The sequence below is a fragment of the Littorina saxatilis genome, linkage group LG10 (assembly GCF_037325665.1).
Source record: "Littorina saxatilis isolate snail1 linkage group LG10, US_GU_Lsax_2.0, whole genome shotgun sequence".
Taxonomy (NCBI): Eukaryota; Metazoa; Mollusca; class Gastropoda; order Littorinimorpha; family Littorinidae; genus Littorina; species Littorina saxatilis.
In genome coordinates, this window is record NC_090254.1 from 16207411 (window position 1) to 16226637 (window position 19227).

General features: G+C 42.0%; 1 protein-coding gene across 7 annotated transcripts in view; it reads left to right on the plus strand.

The window, feature by feature from the left end:
* Positions 1-19227, plus strand: part of LOC138978279 (chromodomain-helicase-DNA-binding protein 4-like) — a 76673-nt gene that overhangs the window by 25823 nt on the left and 31623 nt on the right. For all 7 annotated transcript variants that reach the window (XM_070350956.1, XM_070350950.1, XM_070350953.1 and 4 more), the window contains 15 exons: positions 788-919; positions 2014-2158; positions 4251-4442; positions 5207-5545; positions 7399-7520; positions 8094-8267; positions 10506-10644; positions 11267-11398; positions 13375-13492; positions 14104-14228; positions 15280-15514; positions 16300-16460; positions 16863-17094; positions 17443-17499; positions 18468-18544. In XM_070350956.1, coding sequence (XP_070207057.1) covers positions 788-919; positions 2014-2158; positions 4251-4442; positions 5207-5545; positions 7399-7520; positions 8094-8267; positions 10506-10644; positions 11267-11398; positions 13375-13492; positions 14104-14228; positions 15280-15514; positions 16300-16460; positions 16863-17094; positions 17443-17499; positions 18468-18544 — 2380 coding nt within the window. The remainder of the gene's footprint in view (positions 1-787; positions 920-2013; positions 2159-4250; positions 4443-5206; positions 5546-7398; positions 7521-8093; positions 8268-10505; positions 10645-11266; positions 11399-13374; positions 13493-14103; positions 14229-15279; positions 15515-16299; positions 16461-16862; positions 17095-17442; positions 17500-18467; positions 18545-19227) is intronic.

Sequence of the window (19227 nt, forward strand, 5' to 3'; positions counted from 1 at the left end):
CCTGACTGCTAGGTGTCAAAGTTAAAGGCTGTGTTCACATTCACTGGGTACGTTGGGCAGTTGATCCTCTCCCCCCGCGGGTTAGGGGGAACAATTTACCCGATGCTCCCCAGCATGTCGTAAGAGGCGACTAACGGATTCTGTTTCTCCTTTTACCCTTGTTAAGTGTTTCTTGTATAGAATATAGTCAATATTTGTAAAGATTTTAGTCAAGCAGTATGTAAGAAATGTTAAGTCCTTTGTACTGGAAACTTGCATCCTCCCAGTAAGGTCATATATTGTACTACGTTGCAAGCCCCTGGAGCAATTTTTTGATTAGTGCTTTTGTGAACAAGAAACAATTAACAAGTGGCTCTATCCCATCTCCCCCCTTTCCCCGTCGCGATATAACCTTCGTGGTTGAAAACGTTAAACACCAAATAAAGAAAGAAAGAAAGTTGATCCTCCTTCCCATCTCTGGGCTGAATTATTCTATTTGTACAGAATCCAGACCTGGGAACCCATATGATTTCGCCGTATTTTGTTTGCTTGATTGTCTAAAAATACGATCAGAACAATTCCTGGACTACTTTTCTTCACAAGCGCATCCTGAAGTCGACCCAGTATTTTGGATATTTGAATGCTGTATGGAGTACACTCATTTTTTCTGAAAATACGCCAAGTTTCTTCAGGGGTTCCAAGGCGTGAGAATCATTGTGGATAGAAGGATTGAAAAGAAAAATTGGATAAGTAGGGAATGGACAAAGGGATAATATAACTTCCCTTTTTGTTTTGTTTTTCGTTTCAGGAAGCAAAAGGATGGGACCCTATGGTACCTGTGCAAGTGGCGAGACCTGTCGTATGACCAGGCCACTTGGGAGAAAGAAGACAGCGGCATCGCTGACATCAAGCATTTTATTGAGAACTACGAAAACCTCAGGTATTGTCTTCATTTTGTTTCTGCTTTAAAAAGGGTGTTTTGTAAGATAATGAAGAAACCTAGAGAGAGAACAATACCAGTGGTGATCTAGAAAATAGTGAACTGAGGTTTATCAAGGGAAGAAAAAGCATCTCACTTTTGAATGCTTGTTTCAACACCATCCGTATATAAAAGTGTCTGATGATAGAATAGAACGCGCTTGGAAATAAATCTTTTGGGTTTGTATGGGTTGTGAATGAGTGAATACTCTTGCTTTAATTGCGTCAAACATGACATTATCAGCCAATCACTAGCGAGGGGTGTGTCTAAAACACAATGTCAAGCAGCATTTGTATAAGGCCAACAAAAAAAAAATTGTCTGTTTCTGGTCACCCGACCGACCCTAAATTTTGGCGCCGACCCTAAACTTTTTTTTTTCCAAACTCAATTTTTTTTTTTTTTTTTTTTGGTGGTAAAGGACAGGGTGAGAAAATGAACAACAAAAACGTGTGAAAACGAAAGTCCGCTGACGATTTGTAAATGTGTTGAGTGTCTTGTCTCTCTGTATAGTGAATAATGTCTCTTTGCGCGATTTTTAAAGTTAGTTTTATTGGTCTACATTTGGGGTAAAAAAAAAAATTTAAAAAAAAAAATCCCTACCTATTTTTTTTTTAGCCATGTTACCAGAAACAGACTTTTTTTTTTTGGCCTAAAGCTTGCCTCACGAGAAGCCAGAGCATTCACTCTTTCACAACCAATACAATCTGAGTTATTTCTGGAGTTTGTGTATTACGCAATGAAAGGGAAACTGATAGCTCAGTGGGTAGAGCACTGGATTTGTGATCCATGCATCAGAGGTTCGAGTCCAGGCTGAGACGGACACAGCTCAACTTTATGTGATGACTCCGAGATTGTATTCATGTTCCAACCCCCTTGTCCCCGCTGTGATGCATAAAAGACCTCCATCATTTTGCCAGTACAGGTGTTGCATTAACACCCTACACACCCAAGTAGGCTTAATGTTTGTGCTGCTATCTTTCCATTTGGAGGAAGCAACCTGAGTTTTCCAGCAATGGTACAATGTGTGAAATGTATGGATGGTTGCTCCTCCACAGAATGATCATGTACGGCCAAGGGGACAGTCAGGAGAAGGCCACCAAAGGCAAGAAGGGAAAGAAGGACAAGAAGGAGAGAAAGCGGGAGAAGGAGCGGGAGGAAGAGGTGGCCAGTAAATTGCCGCCAGCTCATCCTACTACGGATGTAAGTTTTTTTTTTTTTACATTTAGTCAAGTTTTAATTATTGTTTCTTGTGAGTGGTGTTGGTGTTCCAACGGAAATATGGACGTTTGCTTCCAGGATATTTTGAGGCACAAGCATAGCTATCAATATAAGCTACTCACAAAAAGTTAAGGATCACTTGCACACAAATTCATAACTTTCCAAATAAGAAAGCCAATGCGTTGGTATTTGGCAAACGTTTAATTCAATGCTTTAGTGATAAGGATACAACATTTCCTTCAATTTAGAGCAATCGTTTGGTCTGTACTTTTTATCAAAGTGTGTACGTATCGAAATTTAATTTCACAAAGTCGTTGAAATCACAAGACATGGCATTCAGATGCTCCCAAAAGTTCAGTAATGCGTGTAACCGCCCTGGCTGTTCTGGCACTCGACGCAGCGAGTCCTCATAGAGTTGACCAGGGTGGTGAAGATCCTCTGTGGAAGCGCCTGCCACTCAGCCTGCAGCATCCGGTAGAGGTGCTGGACATCCCTGGGAGGGGGGTGGTTGCTCCTCACTTTGCGATCCAACTCATCCCAGAGGTTCTCAATCGGGTTGAGATCGGGACTGCATGCTGGCCACTCCATTCTGTTGACTCCAGACTGCTGCAGGAAGTCGTTGACCACCCTTGCCCTGTGGGGGCGAGCGTTGTCATCCTGGTAGACAGCCTGCGGTCCCATCTGCTGCAGTGCAGACACAGCCAGCGGTCGAAGGATCTCATCCCGGTATCGGAGGCCAGTCAGGTTACCCTGTACATGAAACAAGGGTGTTCTGTGGTGAAGGCTGAAGGCCCCCCAGACCATTACAGAACCTCCACCAAAGGCCACCTTTTCTTGGACAGTGGCGTCAATGTAGCGTTCCCCTTGGCGCCTCCAGACCCTCATTCGGTCGTCGTTGTGGTTCAGGGTGAAGCGTGATTCATCGCTGAACAGGACCTGGGACCATTGCTGACATGCCCACCTCACGTGACGTCTGCAGAAGGCGCGGCGTGCTGCCCTATGGGCTGGAGTTAAGCGTGGGCGCCCAGCTGGGAAACGAGAACGGAGGTTAAACCCTCGAAGGCGATTCCGTACGGTCTGCTGGCTGATGTTGGTGTTAGTAGCCACCCTCAGCTGCCTTCGAATAATGCTGGAAGAGGCTGTTCTTGTTTGCAAGGCTAGTCGTTCAATGAGACGATCTTCACGTGGAGTTGTCTTCTTTGGTCGCCCAGGTCTGCGTCTTTCCTGGACCCTCCCAGTGGCTGTGAAACGTTGAATCAGTCTGACAATGACCGAGATGGACACGTGAAGTCGCCTGGCCACTTCTCGCTTGGGGACACCATCTTGGAACCATGCAACAGCTCGTCCCCTCTCAAACTCGTTCAATTTTCGTCGTGGAGGCATTGTCAGATAATGCCTAATACTGGTGGTATGTCTTTTCAAAAAGCCAAGCAAGTGACAGCATCTCACACATAAACAGCAGTTCTTGCAGGTGCATAATGGTTTTTCCATGTGGCTTGTGCAATGCGTTCGGGCTGAACGGTCCAAAACAAGGTCCTTTTTCGCAAGTTTCCGCTTTTTCTTTTGCTACCAAGCTCAGTAGTAGAGAATCCAGTGCAATTTTGCCACTAACACAACATCGCCCACTTACAGCTGAACAAGAATTCATAACAATTTATTTTGACTGAGAAATAAATAACAGTAGCGAACTGATTTTATTGAGCACCTGTTTTCTCATAGTGATCCTTAACTTTTTGTGAGTAGTGTATAACCTGCATAAATGTACATAGACTTGCACACACACGCACGCACTCACGCGAACTGAGAACAAATCTTAAGCAGAGGCATTGCAAGTGTACTGGGTCTTAATGACTCTTATTTCGTAATAAAGTTTTATCAGTGTTGTTGTTCTAATTTTCAGCAAGAAGCATGTCTTCAGAATTCAGATTTGTAGGAATTCATGAAGCACAATTTCCTTGTTTTCTCATGTTTTCATAAGATGGGGCAAACAATCTCAAGAGAGTAATGTATTAGGAGTTTTGAAAAAGAGAGTCTAAAAAGCAGGAGTAAAGCTGTGCCTCTCTTTCCCTGACAGCTGCGTAAGAAGCTGGAAAAGCAGCCTGTGTACCTGGACGAGACAGGGTGCAGCCTCCACCCCTATCAGCTGGAAGGCCTCAACTGGCTGCGCTTCTCTTGGGCCAACGGTACAGACACCATTCTCGCTGACGAGATGGGACTGGGGAAGACCATCCAGACCATCGTTTTCCTGTATTCCCTGTACAAAGAGGTACGTTGATGTCCAGTGTAGTTAGGCCAAAAAAAAAAAAGGTCTGTTTTCGGTAACATAGGCCAAAAAAATAGGGTCGGTAGGTCGGGAATTTTTATTTTTTTTAAATTTATTTTTTTCCAAAAAAACATATTTTTACGTTATTTTGCCAAAAAAACAAGATTTTTTTTTTTTTTTTTTCCCCCAAATGCCAAAAAAAAGTCTAGGGTCGCGCGAAAAACCTAGGGTCGGTCGGGTTACCGTAAACAGACCTATTTTTTTTTTGGGCCTTATATCTTGCTGACAGCTCATTGGCTGAAGAACAACAGTCAAAAGTAAGTGTTGATTGAAGGATGCTTGGAGTTAGTTTACAGTGAAGTGATCGTCCCCGCTGCATGTTTCTTGCGGTGCTTTAGATACTGCTGATTTGTGGTCAATATTCTTGTCTTTTTTGTTCTGCAACTCATCCTTTTTCTTCTTCCTCCTTCGTCCAGTGAATGATATGATTGATCTATTCTTTGATTGCTCTAAAAGTGTAAACAGTGTGTTTAATATGGACGTTTGTGCCCAGTGCAATATTTTTCATCATAATGTAGCGTTACAGTGGAACCTCCCTTTTAAGGCCTTCAAAAATCTGAGAAAATCAGGAGGGAGTCGCAAAATTGAGGTAAATTTACAAAGCGCCTGAACAGAAAATCTCCAAAAGCAAAGTCTTAAATTGGGGGGGGGGCCTCAGAAGGGGCTTCCACTGTATCTGTTATGAATGAGCGTTTTGTGTCACGCAGGGTCACTGCAAAGGCCCCTTCCTGGTGAGCGCCCCTCTCTCCACTATCATCAACTGGGAGCGAGAGTTTGAGCTTTGGGCGCCGGATCTCTACGTCGTCACTTACGTCGGCGACAAGGACAGTCGCATTGTCATTCGCGAGCATGAACTCTCCTTTGAGGAAGGAGCGGTGCGCGGAGGGGCCAAGGCCTCCAAGATGAAACAAGGCTGCAACGTCAAGTTCCACGTGCTGCTCACGTCCTATGAGCTGGTCAGCATCGACTCGGCCATGTTGGGTTCGGTGGATTGGGCAGTCCTGGTGGTTGACGAGGCGCATCGGCTGAAGAACAACCAGTCAAAAGTAAGTGTTGCTGGAACGTTGTTTTGTGTGTGTGTGTGGTGTTTTGTTTTTTCACTGTCACCCCATGTCCTAGATAAGGATACAACCACTGTCACCCCATGTCCTTGATAAGGATAGAACCACTGTCACCCCATGTCCTTGATAAGGATAGAACCACTGTCAAGACCTCAACAAATCTGACAAATCCGAACATTGCAGAAGTCTCAAAAGTACAGATCATTTCAAAAATGAATACTGTTAACCGAACCAGTAACACGACGGGCGCAATGGCGGAAGGCCAAGGGTTCAAATCCCGGCCGGCTGCTCCTGGTGGGTTAAAGGTCCTTGTTTACATTTTTGAGTCACTTGAGAAAATGTGACTCTATGTAATCGGTCAGTGTTAGTCTGTCCGGCCGTCCGGCCGGCCGGCCGTCCGTAGACACCACCTTAACGTTGGACTTTTCTCGGAAACTATCAAAGCGATCGGGCTCATATTTTGTTTAGTCGTGACCTCCAATGACCTCTACACTTTAACGATGGTTTCGTTGACCTTTTTCAAGGTCACAGGTCAGCGTCAAAGGAAAAATTAGACATTTTATATCTTTGACAAAGTTCATCGGATGTGATTGAAACTTTGTAGGATTATTCTTTACATCAAAGTATTTACATCTGTAGCCTTTTACGAACGTTATCAGAAAAACAAGGGAGATAACTAGCCTTTTCTGTTCGGCAACACACAACTTAACGTTGGGCTTTTCTCGGAAACTATAAAAGTGACCGGGCTCAAATTTTATGTGAACGTGACTCATTGTGTTGTGAATAGCAATTTCTTCCTGTCCATCTGATGCCTCATATAATATTCAGAACTGCGAAAGTGACTCGATCGAGCGTTTGCTCTTCTTGTTATACCGAAATCGCCATTTGACCATTAAAATGCAGAGTCTATCATCTACAATTATCAACAATACACCCCCTTTCGATCAGGAAAGACGCACGCACACGGGAAGTGACCCCGGTCGCACGAGTGGAAGTTTACATGTATGACCGTTTTTTACCCCGCCATTTAGGCAGTCATACGCCGTTTTTGGAGGAAGCATGCTGGGTATTTTCGTGTTTCTATAACCCACCGAACTCTGACATGGATTACAGGATCTTTTTCGTGCGCACTTGGTCTTGTGCTTGCGTGTACACACGGGGGTGTTCGGACACTGAGGAGAGTCTGCACACAAAGTTGACTGGCCAACTGGATACAAATCCAGCGCGCTACCGACTGAGCTACGTCCCCGCCCGAAATCCGAGTCTGAAAAGGGAGGAAGTCTTAAATAAGGCTGTCCTAACACTTTCTACCACACCTATGTTGACCTTTTTTTTTAGCCGAGACCAGCTGTACTGCAGCAGGTCACTCAGAATTGTAGTATCTGTGTAGTAACTGTATCAACACGCTGGAATGCAGGCGTTAGATCGACGTTACAGGAAGCGACTGAAGCTTACAGTCTGAGTGGATATATCGGTACCTGGTCAGATAGAGCCATATGAGTGGGTACGGATATATCCGTACCTGGGAGACAATGAGTTATGAGTGTGGTCTTGAAACAGGAAACAAGATGCAAAGCGAAGGGCAGAAAATCTTGCTGACAGAAATGTATGACACAGGTGATTGAAAGGTTCCTGTCTCTATTCTGAAAGCACCCGATATAAAACTCAAAAGTAAGGACCCACAGTGCATTACTGTCTCTAGCCGATGAGTTAAAGCAAATCATTAACTGTAAATCTTAACTGCAAACAAAGCTCTCATCGTCATTAAGATCAGTTTTTCACTGGTTATGTGCTAAAGTTGTAACTTTACTTATGATTTTGTTGTTTTCTGTCTGCAGTTTTTCCGAATTTTGACCAACTACAAGATTGGGTACAAGCTGCTGTTGACAGGCACACCTTTACAGAACAACTTGGAGGAACTGTTCCATCTTCTCAACTTCCTCACTCCTGAAAACTTCCAGTAAGTGTTGCGCCATTCCTGGGGATAGTTGTTTGATGGACGTTATTTTGTCCCCTGTGCCATGAAAGTATCTGTGAAGTGCTAGAACATGGGATTGTCCCTTTCTTTTGTCAAACATGTTGATTATGTCATAGTCATTTGATTGGAGTTATATGATTCATAGTCATTTGATTGGAGTTATATGATTCATAGTCATTTGTGGAGTTTTCAACGCTCTTTTCCCTTGTGCCATGAAAATATCTATGAAGTGCTACGAAATGAGATTGTCACTTACTTTGGTCAAACATCATATTCATGATGATCCGCGTCCTGCTAGTTAGAAACATGGGTTCAAAGTGACCTTAGTGCATGGATGTTGTCAGGATTTTTTTGCTTGAGCAAATTGGCCGAAATGATCACAACATTTTTAAAAGGTTTTTGAAGAAAAAATTGTTTGCAGCCTTTTATGTCACCTTCCGTAATGTGAACAACTTTTGCAATTGTGACGAAATGACGGCAACAATTTAAGTAATTTTGAACATTTTGATGATGCCAACAACACCTGGTAATGATACACGTTATGTTTTCTTCCAGTGACCTGCAAGGTTTCCTGAACGAGTTTGCAGACATCGGCAAAGAAGACCAGGTGAAGAAGCTTCACGACCTGCTAGGTCCCCATCTCCTGCGTCGTCTCAAGTCCGACGTGCTCAAGAACATGCCGTCCAAGTCAGAGTTCATCGTGCGTGTGGAACTGAGCCCCATGCAGAAGTGAGTGACTTGTTCTGTGACTTGTTCTGTGACTTGTTCTGTGACTTTTTATTTTTCATTCATGGGCTGAAACTCCCACGTTGACTCATGTTTTTGCACGGGTGGGATTTTACATGTATGTATGTATACTGAATTTATTGCTTTAGAATGTGTTTTGGTGATTTGTTTTTTTGTCCCGTTTAGCTGTATAATTGTCATGAAGTATTGAGTCGAGACTTATGTTTGCAGAAAATCTTAAAATGGAAACGGGTCTTAAAAGGTGCTTTTTTTGAGTCACTTGAGAAAATGTGACTCTATGTAATCGGTCAGTGTTAGTCTGGCCGGCCGGCCGGCCGTAGACACCACCTTAACGTTGGACTTTTCTCGGAAACTATTAAAGCGATCGGGCTCATATTTTGTTTAGTCGTGACCTCCAATGACCTCTACACTTTAACGATGGTTTTGTTGACCTTTGACCTTTTTCAAGGTCACAGGTCAGCGTCAAAGGAAAAATTAGACATTTTATATCTTTGACAAAGTTCATCGGATGTGATTGAAACTTTGTAGGATTATTCTTTACATCAAAGTATTTACATCTGTAGCCTTTTACGAACGTTATCAGAAAAACAAGGGAGATAACTAGCCTTTTCTGTTCGGCAACACACAACTTAACGTTGGGCTTTTCTCGGAAACTATAAAAGTGACCGGGCTCAAATTTTATGTGAACGTGACTCATTGTGTTGTGAATAGCAATTTCTTCCTGTCCATCTGATGCCTCATATAATATTCAGAACTGCGAAAGTGACTCGATCGAGCGTTTGCTCTTCTTGTTCAATAATCTTATGGTTAGATTTCGCTAAAAAGTTATGTCAGATGATGAATGAACCATGGGGAAAAAAGTTATAGAAAAATAAATATATGTAAAAAAAGATTTTATTTTTGGGTAGCGTGACTCACGCTTCCAATATTTTGTTTTCTGTTTGCTGAGAACATGTGCTTTGCCTAAAAATACTGACCAATCAAATTCATGTCACTATGCTAAAAGCCACGCCCAAACAAGTGCAGCAACAGTTTGACACTGGAGCGCTGTCCACGCTTTTTTTTAAACGCACAAAATGCACGGGATTTGAGAGGAGTTTTGCGCTTGGTATTTTCCAAATAAGGATATCCTACTATGAGTACTACGCTGGAATACTACAATGAATTTTTAAACGGCTACACTGGCTTCGTTTTTCCTGATCGAAAGGGGGTGTATTGTTGATATTTGTAGATAATAGTCTCTGCATTTTAATGGTCAAATGGCGATTTCGGTATAAAAATGTAGACAAGGACCTTTAAAGAGAGACATTATTTTGCTGAAACTGTTCATCACTATTTGCTATCATGTCCCCTGTTTAATGATGCAAGAACCGCAACAATCGGTACATTAGCTCCAGAATTTGTTAATATTGACACACTCCTGACAGGTGATTCAAACATTTCCATATTTGAAAATAGTGCTATTTTTGTTGCTGTCCAAAGCTATATTGAGAAATCTAACCGCTTTGGGACACCTTAGTTCGATGTTGGTGTGGGTTTTTCTAAATATATTACTTGGGGCCCATCTTTTTTTTGATATTTTGTTGTGTCTTTCGTTCTCGTTTTGTAATTGTTTTCGTTTTCGGTATTGACACAGATTGTGTTCGATAATTCAAACTAAGTTTTCCTTGCTGTTTTTCTCCCTTTTTTTTTAAAACTTTTTTTTACTTTTTTTTTATATATATATATATTTTGTTTTTTTGTTTTTTTTGTTTGTTTGTTTTTGTCTCATCTCTTTTTTCAAAAAATGTGTTGCATTGATCATAATCCGCCATGAAATTTCAGGAATGTTTATGTGAGCACTTACCATAAGTTTTAAACTTGTTGTGCTCCTTCTAAATGATGTTGTTATATTATCATGTGTCTGTTTACGAATAAAATACTGTTTAAAGGAAAGAGAGACATTCATACATACTTCATGTTGAAGTATATTAGATGTTTTGTCTTTGTTTTTTCAGTGAGGGTTTTGACTCCACTTGAGAAGAATGGAGTTTGAACCACTCTGGTAAATGAAGTCAATAATGAAGTAGATGGGCATTGTGTGTGTAGAGAATTGTGCACTTGCTTCTATCCAACGGAAAGTCAGCTTTTCATCGTCATGTGCCATTACATCATATGTTCAGAATATGGCTTTTCCCTTTGAATTTGGTGTTACTTATGCTGATTGATCTCAAATTGCAGGAAGTACTACAAGTACATTCTGACTCGCAACTTTGATGCCCTGAACGCCAAGGGAGGCAACCAGGTGTCATTGCTGAACATCATGATGGACCTGAAAAAATGCTGTAACCACCCGTACCTCTTCCCTGTGGCCGCCCAGGTAGGCTGTAAACTCTGACACCTCTCCCACCTTTGTCATACACATGTTTAGTACATTTTTATTTATTTTTAAAAATGTTATTCCCCAATGATTGTACAGCGCTTTGAGCAGAAATTAAATCTTGATATGTGCGCTTTATAAATATTATGCAAGGCTTGTTAGGATGTTAAGAATCATTAGTTAGTCTGTCTTTCACTTCTTTTTTTTCTGTAAATTCAGAAAATGTTGCCTGTCTTGAGAGTCTATTTATTTATTTTCCTGGCTATGGATTATGGTCTTCGCTAGCTGAAACTAACTTTCTGTTTGTGGCAAATTGTACTGAATTTGGAGGCCGATGAGAAGCTCTGGGGGCCGGCAACGTCGCTGCGGCACACTACGGACTTTGCCCTACAGACCAGATTGAAGATTTAGTATGGCTGGGAACACAGAAGAAGAAGTACTTAATTTCTGGCTAGTTGGAATGTGTGCACCATTTCAGATGCTTTTTCATTTTACCAGTTTTCACAATGAATTTGACCTTTCAACACCCAACTGTGTACTGACTGCTGTGTCTTGTGTATGAGGCTCGGAGTTATTCATCGTTAGCATACATCTTTACCATGTTCTTTCTGTTGTCCCCCAGGAAGCGCCCAGGACAACAAACAACGGCTTTGAGGGCTCAGCTCTGATCAAGGCCTGTGGCAAGTTAGAGCTGATGAGCAAGATGCTCAGACATATCTATGGCACTGAGCACAGGGTGCTCATTTTCTCTCAGGTGAGTGCAAAGGCTTTGGCATGGTGCACTGCTTATACAGTGGAACCCCCCATTTAAGACTCCCTCCTTTTTGACTCACATGCGAAGCAAAAGTGAGTCTATGTACTCACCCGAGTCGTCCGTCCGTCCGGAAAACTTTAACGTTGGATATTTCTTGGACACTATTCAGTCTATCAGTACCAAATTTGGCAAGATGGTGTATGATGACAAGGCCCCAAAAAACATACATAGCATCTTGACCTTGCTTCAAGGTCAAGGTCGCAGGGGCCATAAATGTTGTCTAAAAAACAGCTATTTTTCACATTTTTCCCATTTTCTCTGAAGTTTTTGAGATTGAATACCTCACCTATATAGGATATATAGGGCAAAGTAAACCCCATCTTTTGATACCAGTTTGGTTTACCTTGCTTCAAGGTCAAGGTCACAGGAGCTCTTCAAAGTTGGATTGTATACATATTTTGAAGTGACCTTGACCCTGAACTATGGAAGATAACTGTTTCAAACTTTAAAATTATGTGGGGCACATGTTATGCTTTCATCATGAGACACATTTGGTCACATATGATCAAGGTCAAGGTCACTTTGACCCTTATGAAATGTGACCAAAATAAGGTAGTGAACCACTAAAAGTGACCATATCTCATGGTAGAAAGAGCCAAAAAGCACCATTGTACTTCCTATGTCTTGAATTAACAGCTTTGTGTTGCATGACCTTGGATGACCTTGACCTTGGGTCACATGTATTTTGGTAGGAAAAATGTGTAAAGCAGTTCTTAGTGTATGATGTCATTGCTAGGTTTAGGTCAAGCATGTGAGTCGTATGGGCTTTGCCCTTCTTGTTAAGACCTTGTTTTCTCAGACTTTTTGTTCATAACCTCTGTAAAATTACCCCCATTTTAAGACTCCCTCCTTTTTGACTCACATGCGAAGCAAAAGTGAGTCTATGTACTCACCCGAGTCGTCCGGCCGTCCGGAAAACTTTAACGTTGAATATTTCTTGGACACTATTCAGTCTATCAGTACCAAATTTGGCAAGATGGTGTATGATGACAAGGCCTCAAAACACATACATAGCATCTTGACCTTGCTTCAAGGTCAAGGTCGCAGGGGCCATAAATGTTGCCTAAAAACCAGCTATTTTTCACATTTTTCCCATTTTCTCTGAAGTTTTTGAGATTCAATACCTCACCTATATATGATATATAGGGCAAAGTAAGCCCCATCTTTTGATACCAGTTTGGTTTACCTTGCTTCAAGGTCAAGGTCACAGGAGCTCTTCAAAGTTGGATTGTATACATATTTTGAAGTGACCTTGACCCTGAACTATGGAAGATAACTGTTTCAAACTTAAAAATTATGTGGGGCACATGTTATGCTTTCATCATGAGACACATTTGGTCCCATATGATCAAGGTCAAGGTCACTTTGACCCTTATGAAATGTGACCAAAATAAGGTAGTGAACCACTAAAAGTGACCATATCTCATGGTAGAAAGAGCCAATAAGCACCATTGTACTTCCTATGTCTTGAATTAACAGCTTTATGTTGCATGACCTTGGATGACCTTGGGTCAAGGTCACATGTATTTTGGTAGGAAAAATGTGTAAAGCAGAAGGTCAAGCATGTGAGTCGTATGGGCTTTGCCCTTCTTGTTAAGACCTTGTTTTCTCAGATTTTTTGAGGTCTTAAAAGGGGGGTTCCTCTAAAGGGAAAAGAAAGGGGTTTTAAAGCAATTTTTTTTTCTTGTGATTATGATAAAAGTGTAGATTGATTATACTGTGTTGTTCAAATTGAAGACTTATTTTCATAAGCACAATCATACTGTCTTCTTCATATCCCAAAATCTTGACTTTTTGCTAATTTGAAAACGTGTGTTTTCCATTGGTTTTCTTCCTTTTTTACCTCTTTTTCTGAATCTCGTTTCTGCTTGGACACCAGGAGAAATACTAAGCCATCAATTACTTTTTCTGTACAGATGACAAGAATGTTGGACATTCTGGAGGACTTCATGGAAGCAGAGGGGTACAAGTATGAACGTATCGACGGAGGTGTGACTGGCTCCCTTAGGCAAGAGGCCATTGACAGGTTCAACTGTAAGTGGCTCTGTATCTTTTGTGTGATTTTGAAACAGTGGTACCTGTGTGTGATGAGAGGCCCCTCTCATGAAGGGACACCTTCCATTCAAGGGCACCCTTTAGTGTCCCTTTGTCCATTAACTTGACCAAAATATGTTTCTCGTGAAAGAGCGGTTCTTATTTTGGGACACTTTTGGCTGGTCTCACGGGTGTCCTTTCATGGCAGGTACTACTGCAGTTACTTTGTGGCTGATCTCAAGGGTGTCCTTTCATGGCAGGTACTACTGCAGTTACTTTGTGGCTGATCTCAAGGGTGTCCTTTCATGGCTAGTACTACTGCAGTTACTTTGTGGCTGAAGATTTGTCTTTTCTTTCGGGTGGACAACGCAAGGTGTATTTGATTAACGGCTGAAGATTTGTTGTTATTTTTGTCATTATATGTTCAATGTTGCATCGAGATGGTATGAAATTTTGTTGTTGGGAAATTCAGAATTTGTGTACATGTTTTCTTTTTTTGAATTTGGCAGAGACTTCTCTAGTGGCTGTCATTCCTGCTGTAATTAGCAAACTGAAATGTCTGGAAGTGTCCATATTTTAATGACTGTTTTAATGTTTGTTTCCCCAAACAGCCAAGGAATCACAAGCGTTTGTGTTCCTGCTGTCAACACGTGCAGGAGGTCTTGGTATCAACCTGGCGACAGCGGATACCGTCGTCATCTACGACTCGGACTGGAACCCTCACAATGACATCCAGGTACGTACTGTTTACACGCAAACACAAGACCAAGTGCGCACGAAAAAGATCCTGTGATCCATGTCAGAGTTCGGTGGGTTATAGAAACACGAAAATACTAAGCATGCATCCTCCGAAAGCGGCGTATGGCTGCCTAAATAGCGGGGTAAAAACGGTCATACACGTAAAAACCCACTCGTGCAAAAACATGAGTGAACGTGGATGTTATAGCCCATGAAAGAAGAAGAAGAAGTACTGTGACCACGTCATGGTTGATGTGGGATAGAGCTCAAACCTGGTATATATGTCAAAAATTGCTCTTAGTCTTAACTCGAGAGTAATTATGCAGTTGTCTCGTTGGGGGGTCCCATAAGTGATGATCTGTTGCTTAACAGTCAGCAAGGTTGATATTGCCCGTGCGTGATCGACAAGAAGAAGAAGATATTGCCCGTGCGTGATCGACAAGAAGAAGAAGATGTTGCCCGTGCGTGATCGACAAGAAGAAGAAGATATTGCCCGTGCGTGATCGACAAGAAGAAGAAGATGTTGCCCGTGCGTGATCGACAAGAAGAAGAAGATATTGCCCGTGCGTGATCGACAAGAAGAAGAAGATATTGCCCATGCTACTTTTTCTGTACAGAGATGTTCAGTTGAGCTTATAGCATTGTTCAGGCTTATTTTCTATTATTCCATCAGATATAGATGAAAAAAAGGAAAAACATCACAGATATAGGCAAAGAACCATGATGGATATGACACAATTACAGGGTTGAACAAAAACTCCATTGCTTCATCACAGCGCCCATATGTACACAAAACAAGGTCTTAAACATGGGGGAGTCTTAACAAGGAGGTTCAACTGTGTATCAATGGATCACCAACAGATTTGTACGTTCACTGTCAATTTGTAAAGTGTATAAGTATATATTTTGATGTGTATTATTATTTGATTTGGAATTGTGTACATAATAATTTATTTATGTATGTTTTTGTGAGGTGCTTAGAACTGTTTTAGGATTTGCGCCATATAAATATCATTATTATTATTATTGATTTCTCTTTTCCCCAACAGGCGTTCAGCCGAGCTCACCGCATCGGGCAGGCGAACAAGGTGATGATCTATCGCTTCGTGACGCGTAACTCTGTGGAGGAGCGCATCACGCAGGTGGCCAAGAAGAAGATGATGCTGACCCACTTGGTTGTGCGGCCGGGGCTAGGCAACAAGGGGGCAGCCATGTCCAAGAAGGAGATGGACGACATCCTCAAGTTTGGAACGGAGGAGCTCTTCAAGGCAGAGGCTGCTGAGGGTGGGTAGATTGTCTTTGTAGGGTGTGTGTGTGTGGTGTAGTGTGTGTGTGTAATCACCCCCCATGGGTTAGGGGGAAGAATTTACCCGATGCTCCCCAGCATGTCGTAAGAGGCGACTGACGGATTCTGTTTCTCCTTTTACTCTTGTTAAGTGTTTCTTGTATAGAATGTAGTCAATGTTTGTAAAGATTTTAGTCAAGCAGTATGTAAGAAATGTTAAGTCCTTTGCACTGGAAACTTGCATTCTCCCAGTAAGGTCATATATTGTACTACGTTGCAAGCCCCTGGAGCAAATTTTTGATTAGTGCTTTTGTGAACAAGAAACAATTAACAAGTGGCTCTATCCCATCTCCCCCCTTTCCCCGTCGCGATATAACCTTCGTGGTTGAAAACGACGAACACCAAATAAAGAAAGAAAGTGTGTGTAATCTGTATGCTTATTGTCTTTGTAGGATGTTTATAAAAAACTTTAATTCAATTGCAATACAGTGTCTTTATTATGCACAATTGTGACATTCGGATCCTTACTCAAGCATATAATAATGATGATAATAATAATGATGATACATAATATTTTGAGAGCGCATGTAAGCAGGGTTAATCCTTGCTCAAAGCGCTCATAATCTAATGGTGGATCCTGAAAATCCTTGTTTTATTTGTGCTGATTTGTTTTAGAATGAATTTGTAAAGCGCCTGGAGCAAATTGATGGGACTCCCGCTATAGAAAAGTTATTTATTATTTTTTTTATTATTATTATTAAAATGCTCCATTTTCTGATGACAGCGGGAGGGGGAGGTGAAGATCGCATTGTGTACGACGACAAAGCGGTGGCCCAGTTGCTGGACAGGACTCAGGTGGGCCAGGAGGAGAAGGCCATGGCCATGAACGAGTACCTGGACTCCTTCAAGGTGGCCACCTACCAGACCAAAGAAGGAGATGAAGAGGTGAGTGTTAAGTCACTTGGTTAGTGCTGAGCATAGGGATGAGTGTGGTGAGAGATGTCTGTGATGGGTGTGTTGAGTGGTGAAAGGGGATGAGGAGAGGGGAGGGGAATGCTAAGCAATGTACAGCAATGGGTCTTCTCTGCGGCTTTCTCATTTTACGCGGATGCAACTTTCCAATTTTGTTTTATATCTGTGATTATTGAATTTTGGAGTGAAAGAGACCCAGGTTTTACAGAGGAGGTGTTCCCTTTGGGAAATTCACCCCTTCAAACGTAATGAGTGATTGTACTTGGATGTTGGTATACACACCCTTAATTTACAAATACCCTGGATTTTTGTTCTCTATTCACTGAAACAGTAACTAGGACACTTCGTTAATCCAGTAAACTGTTCTTTGCACAGGATGAGCCAGAAACAGAGATTCTCAAGCAGGAGGCGGAGCATGCCGACCCCGCCTACTGGGAGAAACTGCTGCGTCATCACTACGAGCAGCAACAGGAGGACCTGGCTCGCACGCTCGGAAAGGGCAAGCGCATACGTAAGCAGGTCAACTACAACGATGCCATGAACGGCCACGACGAGGAGGCTTGGAAAGAGAACCTGTCCGACTTTGATTCTGACTTCAGTCATTCAGGTAAGTTCTGTTGTGATGTGGTCTTGTGAAGTTGCTACGGAGATGCTGTTGCAGTCTTCTCTACGCTAGTGCGTTCTTGCAGGACATAAAGTGTTTGACCAAATAATTATATTTTTATTTGACACCCAATTTGCCTAGCGGTTAAGACGTCGGCCTTCCATGTGGAAGGTTTGGGGTTCAAATCCCAGCGGTGTCACATGTCGCTTTAGTTTCAACAGTTTATATGTGTCAGTACTTTCCTTAAATATTGTTTTAGCTTTTGCAAAATGTTTCTCTTTCAAATTCAGGTGTTGTCTGTTTATTAGTGGTTAAAGCTGTGGTTGCTAATGCCTTTGATTGTTTTTCCAGCACATGAGGATGATGATGATGACTTTGAAGAGAACAAGGATGGTGATCAGGCTCGCAGTAAGTTTTAAGCCTGCGTGAAACTGTCAGAGTGTGTGTGTAAAAACCTGTGTGTGCGCGCGATTGCAAGAGAGTGTGTGTGTGTGTGTTTGCTAGTGTGTGTTTGCTTGCGAGTGTGTGAGTGCTTGCGAGTGTGTGTGTGTGTGTGTGTGTGTGTGTGTGTGTGTGTGTGTGTGTGTGTGTGTGTGTGTGTGTGTGAAGACATGTTTTGGACTAAAAGTGTATGGGCCCCACTCAGTGGATTTAAAGAGACCTAGAAAGAAAGGGCACATTAAAGTTGCTCTTGCTTTCTGACACGTACAACAATACGTATGGTTGGTGGGCTTGTCAAAACGAGTTCTTCTGATACAGTGGAACCCCCCTTGTTAGACCCCCCAATTAAAGACTCCCTCCCTATTAAGACCAAGTTTTTCCTGATGTTGTTGATAACCTGTGTAAATTGACCCCCATTTTAAGACTCCCTCCTTTTTAAGGCCTGTTCTCAGACTTTTGATTGTTGTAAAAGGGGTTCTACTGTACCTCATAACTTGGTTTGTTCTGTACACATAGATGCAATGTGAACTTACACCAATACACTCACCCCCCGCAGGTTAGGGGGAAGAATTTACCCGATGCTCCCCAGCATGTCGTAAGAGGCGACTAACGGATTCTGTTTCTCTTTTTACCCTTGTTAAGTGTTTCTTGTATGGAATATAGTCAATTTTTGTAAAGATTTTAGTCAAGCAGTATGTAAGAAATGTTAAGTCCTTTGTACTGGAAACTTGCATTCTCCCAGTAAGGTAATACATTGTACTACATTGCAAGCCCCTGGAGCAAATTTTTGATTAGTGCTTTTGTGAACAAGAAACTATTGACAAGTGGCTCTATCTCATCTCCCCCCTTTCCCCGTCGTGATATAACCTTCGCGGTTGAAAACGACGTTAAACACCAAATAAAGAAAGAACCAATACACTGAGAATCTGCTTCAGGTCGCACACGTCGCCGTGGACAGGAGAAGGACAGACCTCTGCCTCCTCTGCTGGCTAGAGTCAACGGGCAGATTGAGGTAAGACATTTGCAATTGTGAATGTCTTGTTGATGCATGTAGCGATATGACAAGGGCTGTTTAACTGCCATACTTTTCAATAGGTAAGTCTTTCTTTTTCTGTAAAGACGGAATGACTTCTTCTCTGGAAAACACTGTTGAACATTTTTAATGAAAATTAATTTCTTGATGTATGTGAAGTTGAGAGTGAGCATACTACAATATAGAATGCACTAGCTCTTTATTTTCCCCGAGAAGTAGGTTTCCATCTTCAGAACACAAAGTAAATAAAATGCCTGGATCGGAGAAACAGACCTGTTTACCCTTACTGTTTTGGAGTATTTTATTACTATTTTTTTTTTGGGGGGGGGGGGGGGGGGGGGGAACAAGACTCCATTTGAGTCCAGACTACAATTTTCAAATGTGCTTCAAATTAGGTTTGTATTACTAATGTTGGCGTTTGTAACCACTGGGTTACTATTTTGGTCGTCAGTTTACTATAATTTGTCTTGACCATTACTCTTGTCAAGTTTTGGGGGTAAGCAGGTCTGGAGAAACTAGTTACAGGAAGTTTATTTGTTTGTTTGCTTAACGCCCAGCCGACCACGAAGGGCCATATCAGGGCGGTGCTGCTTTGACATATAACGTGCGCCACACACAAGACAGAAGTCACAGCACAGGCTTCATATCTCACCCAGTCACAT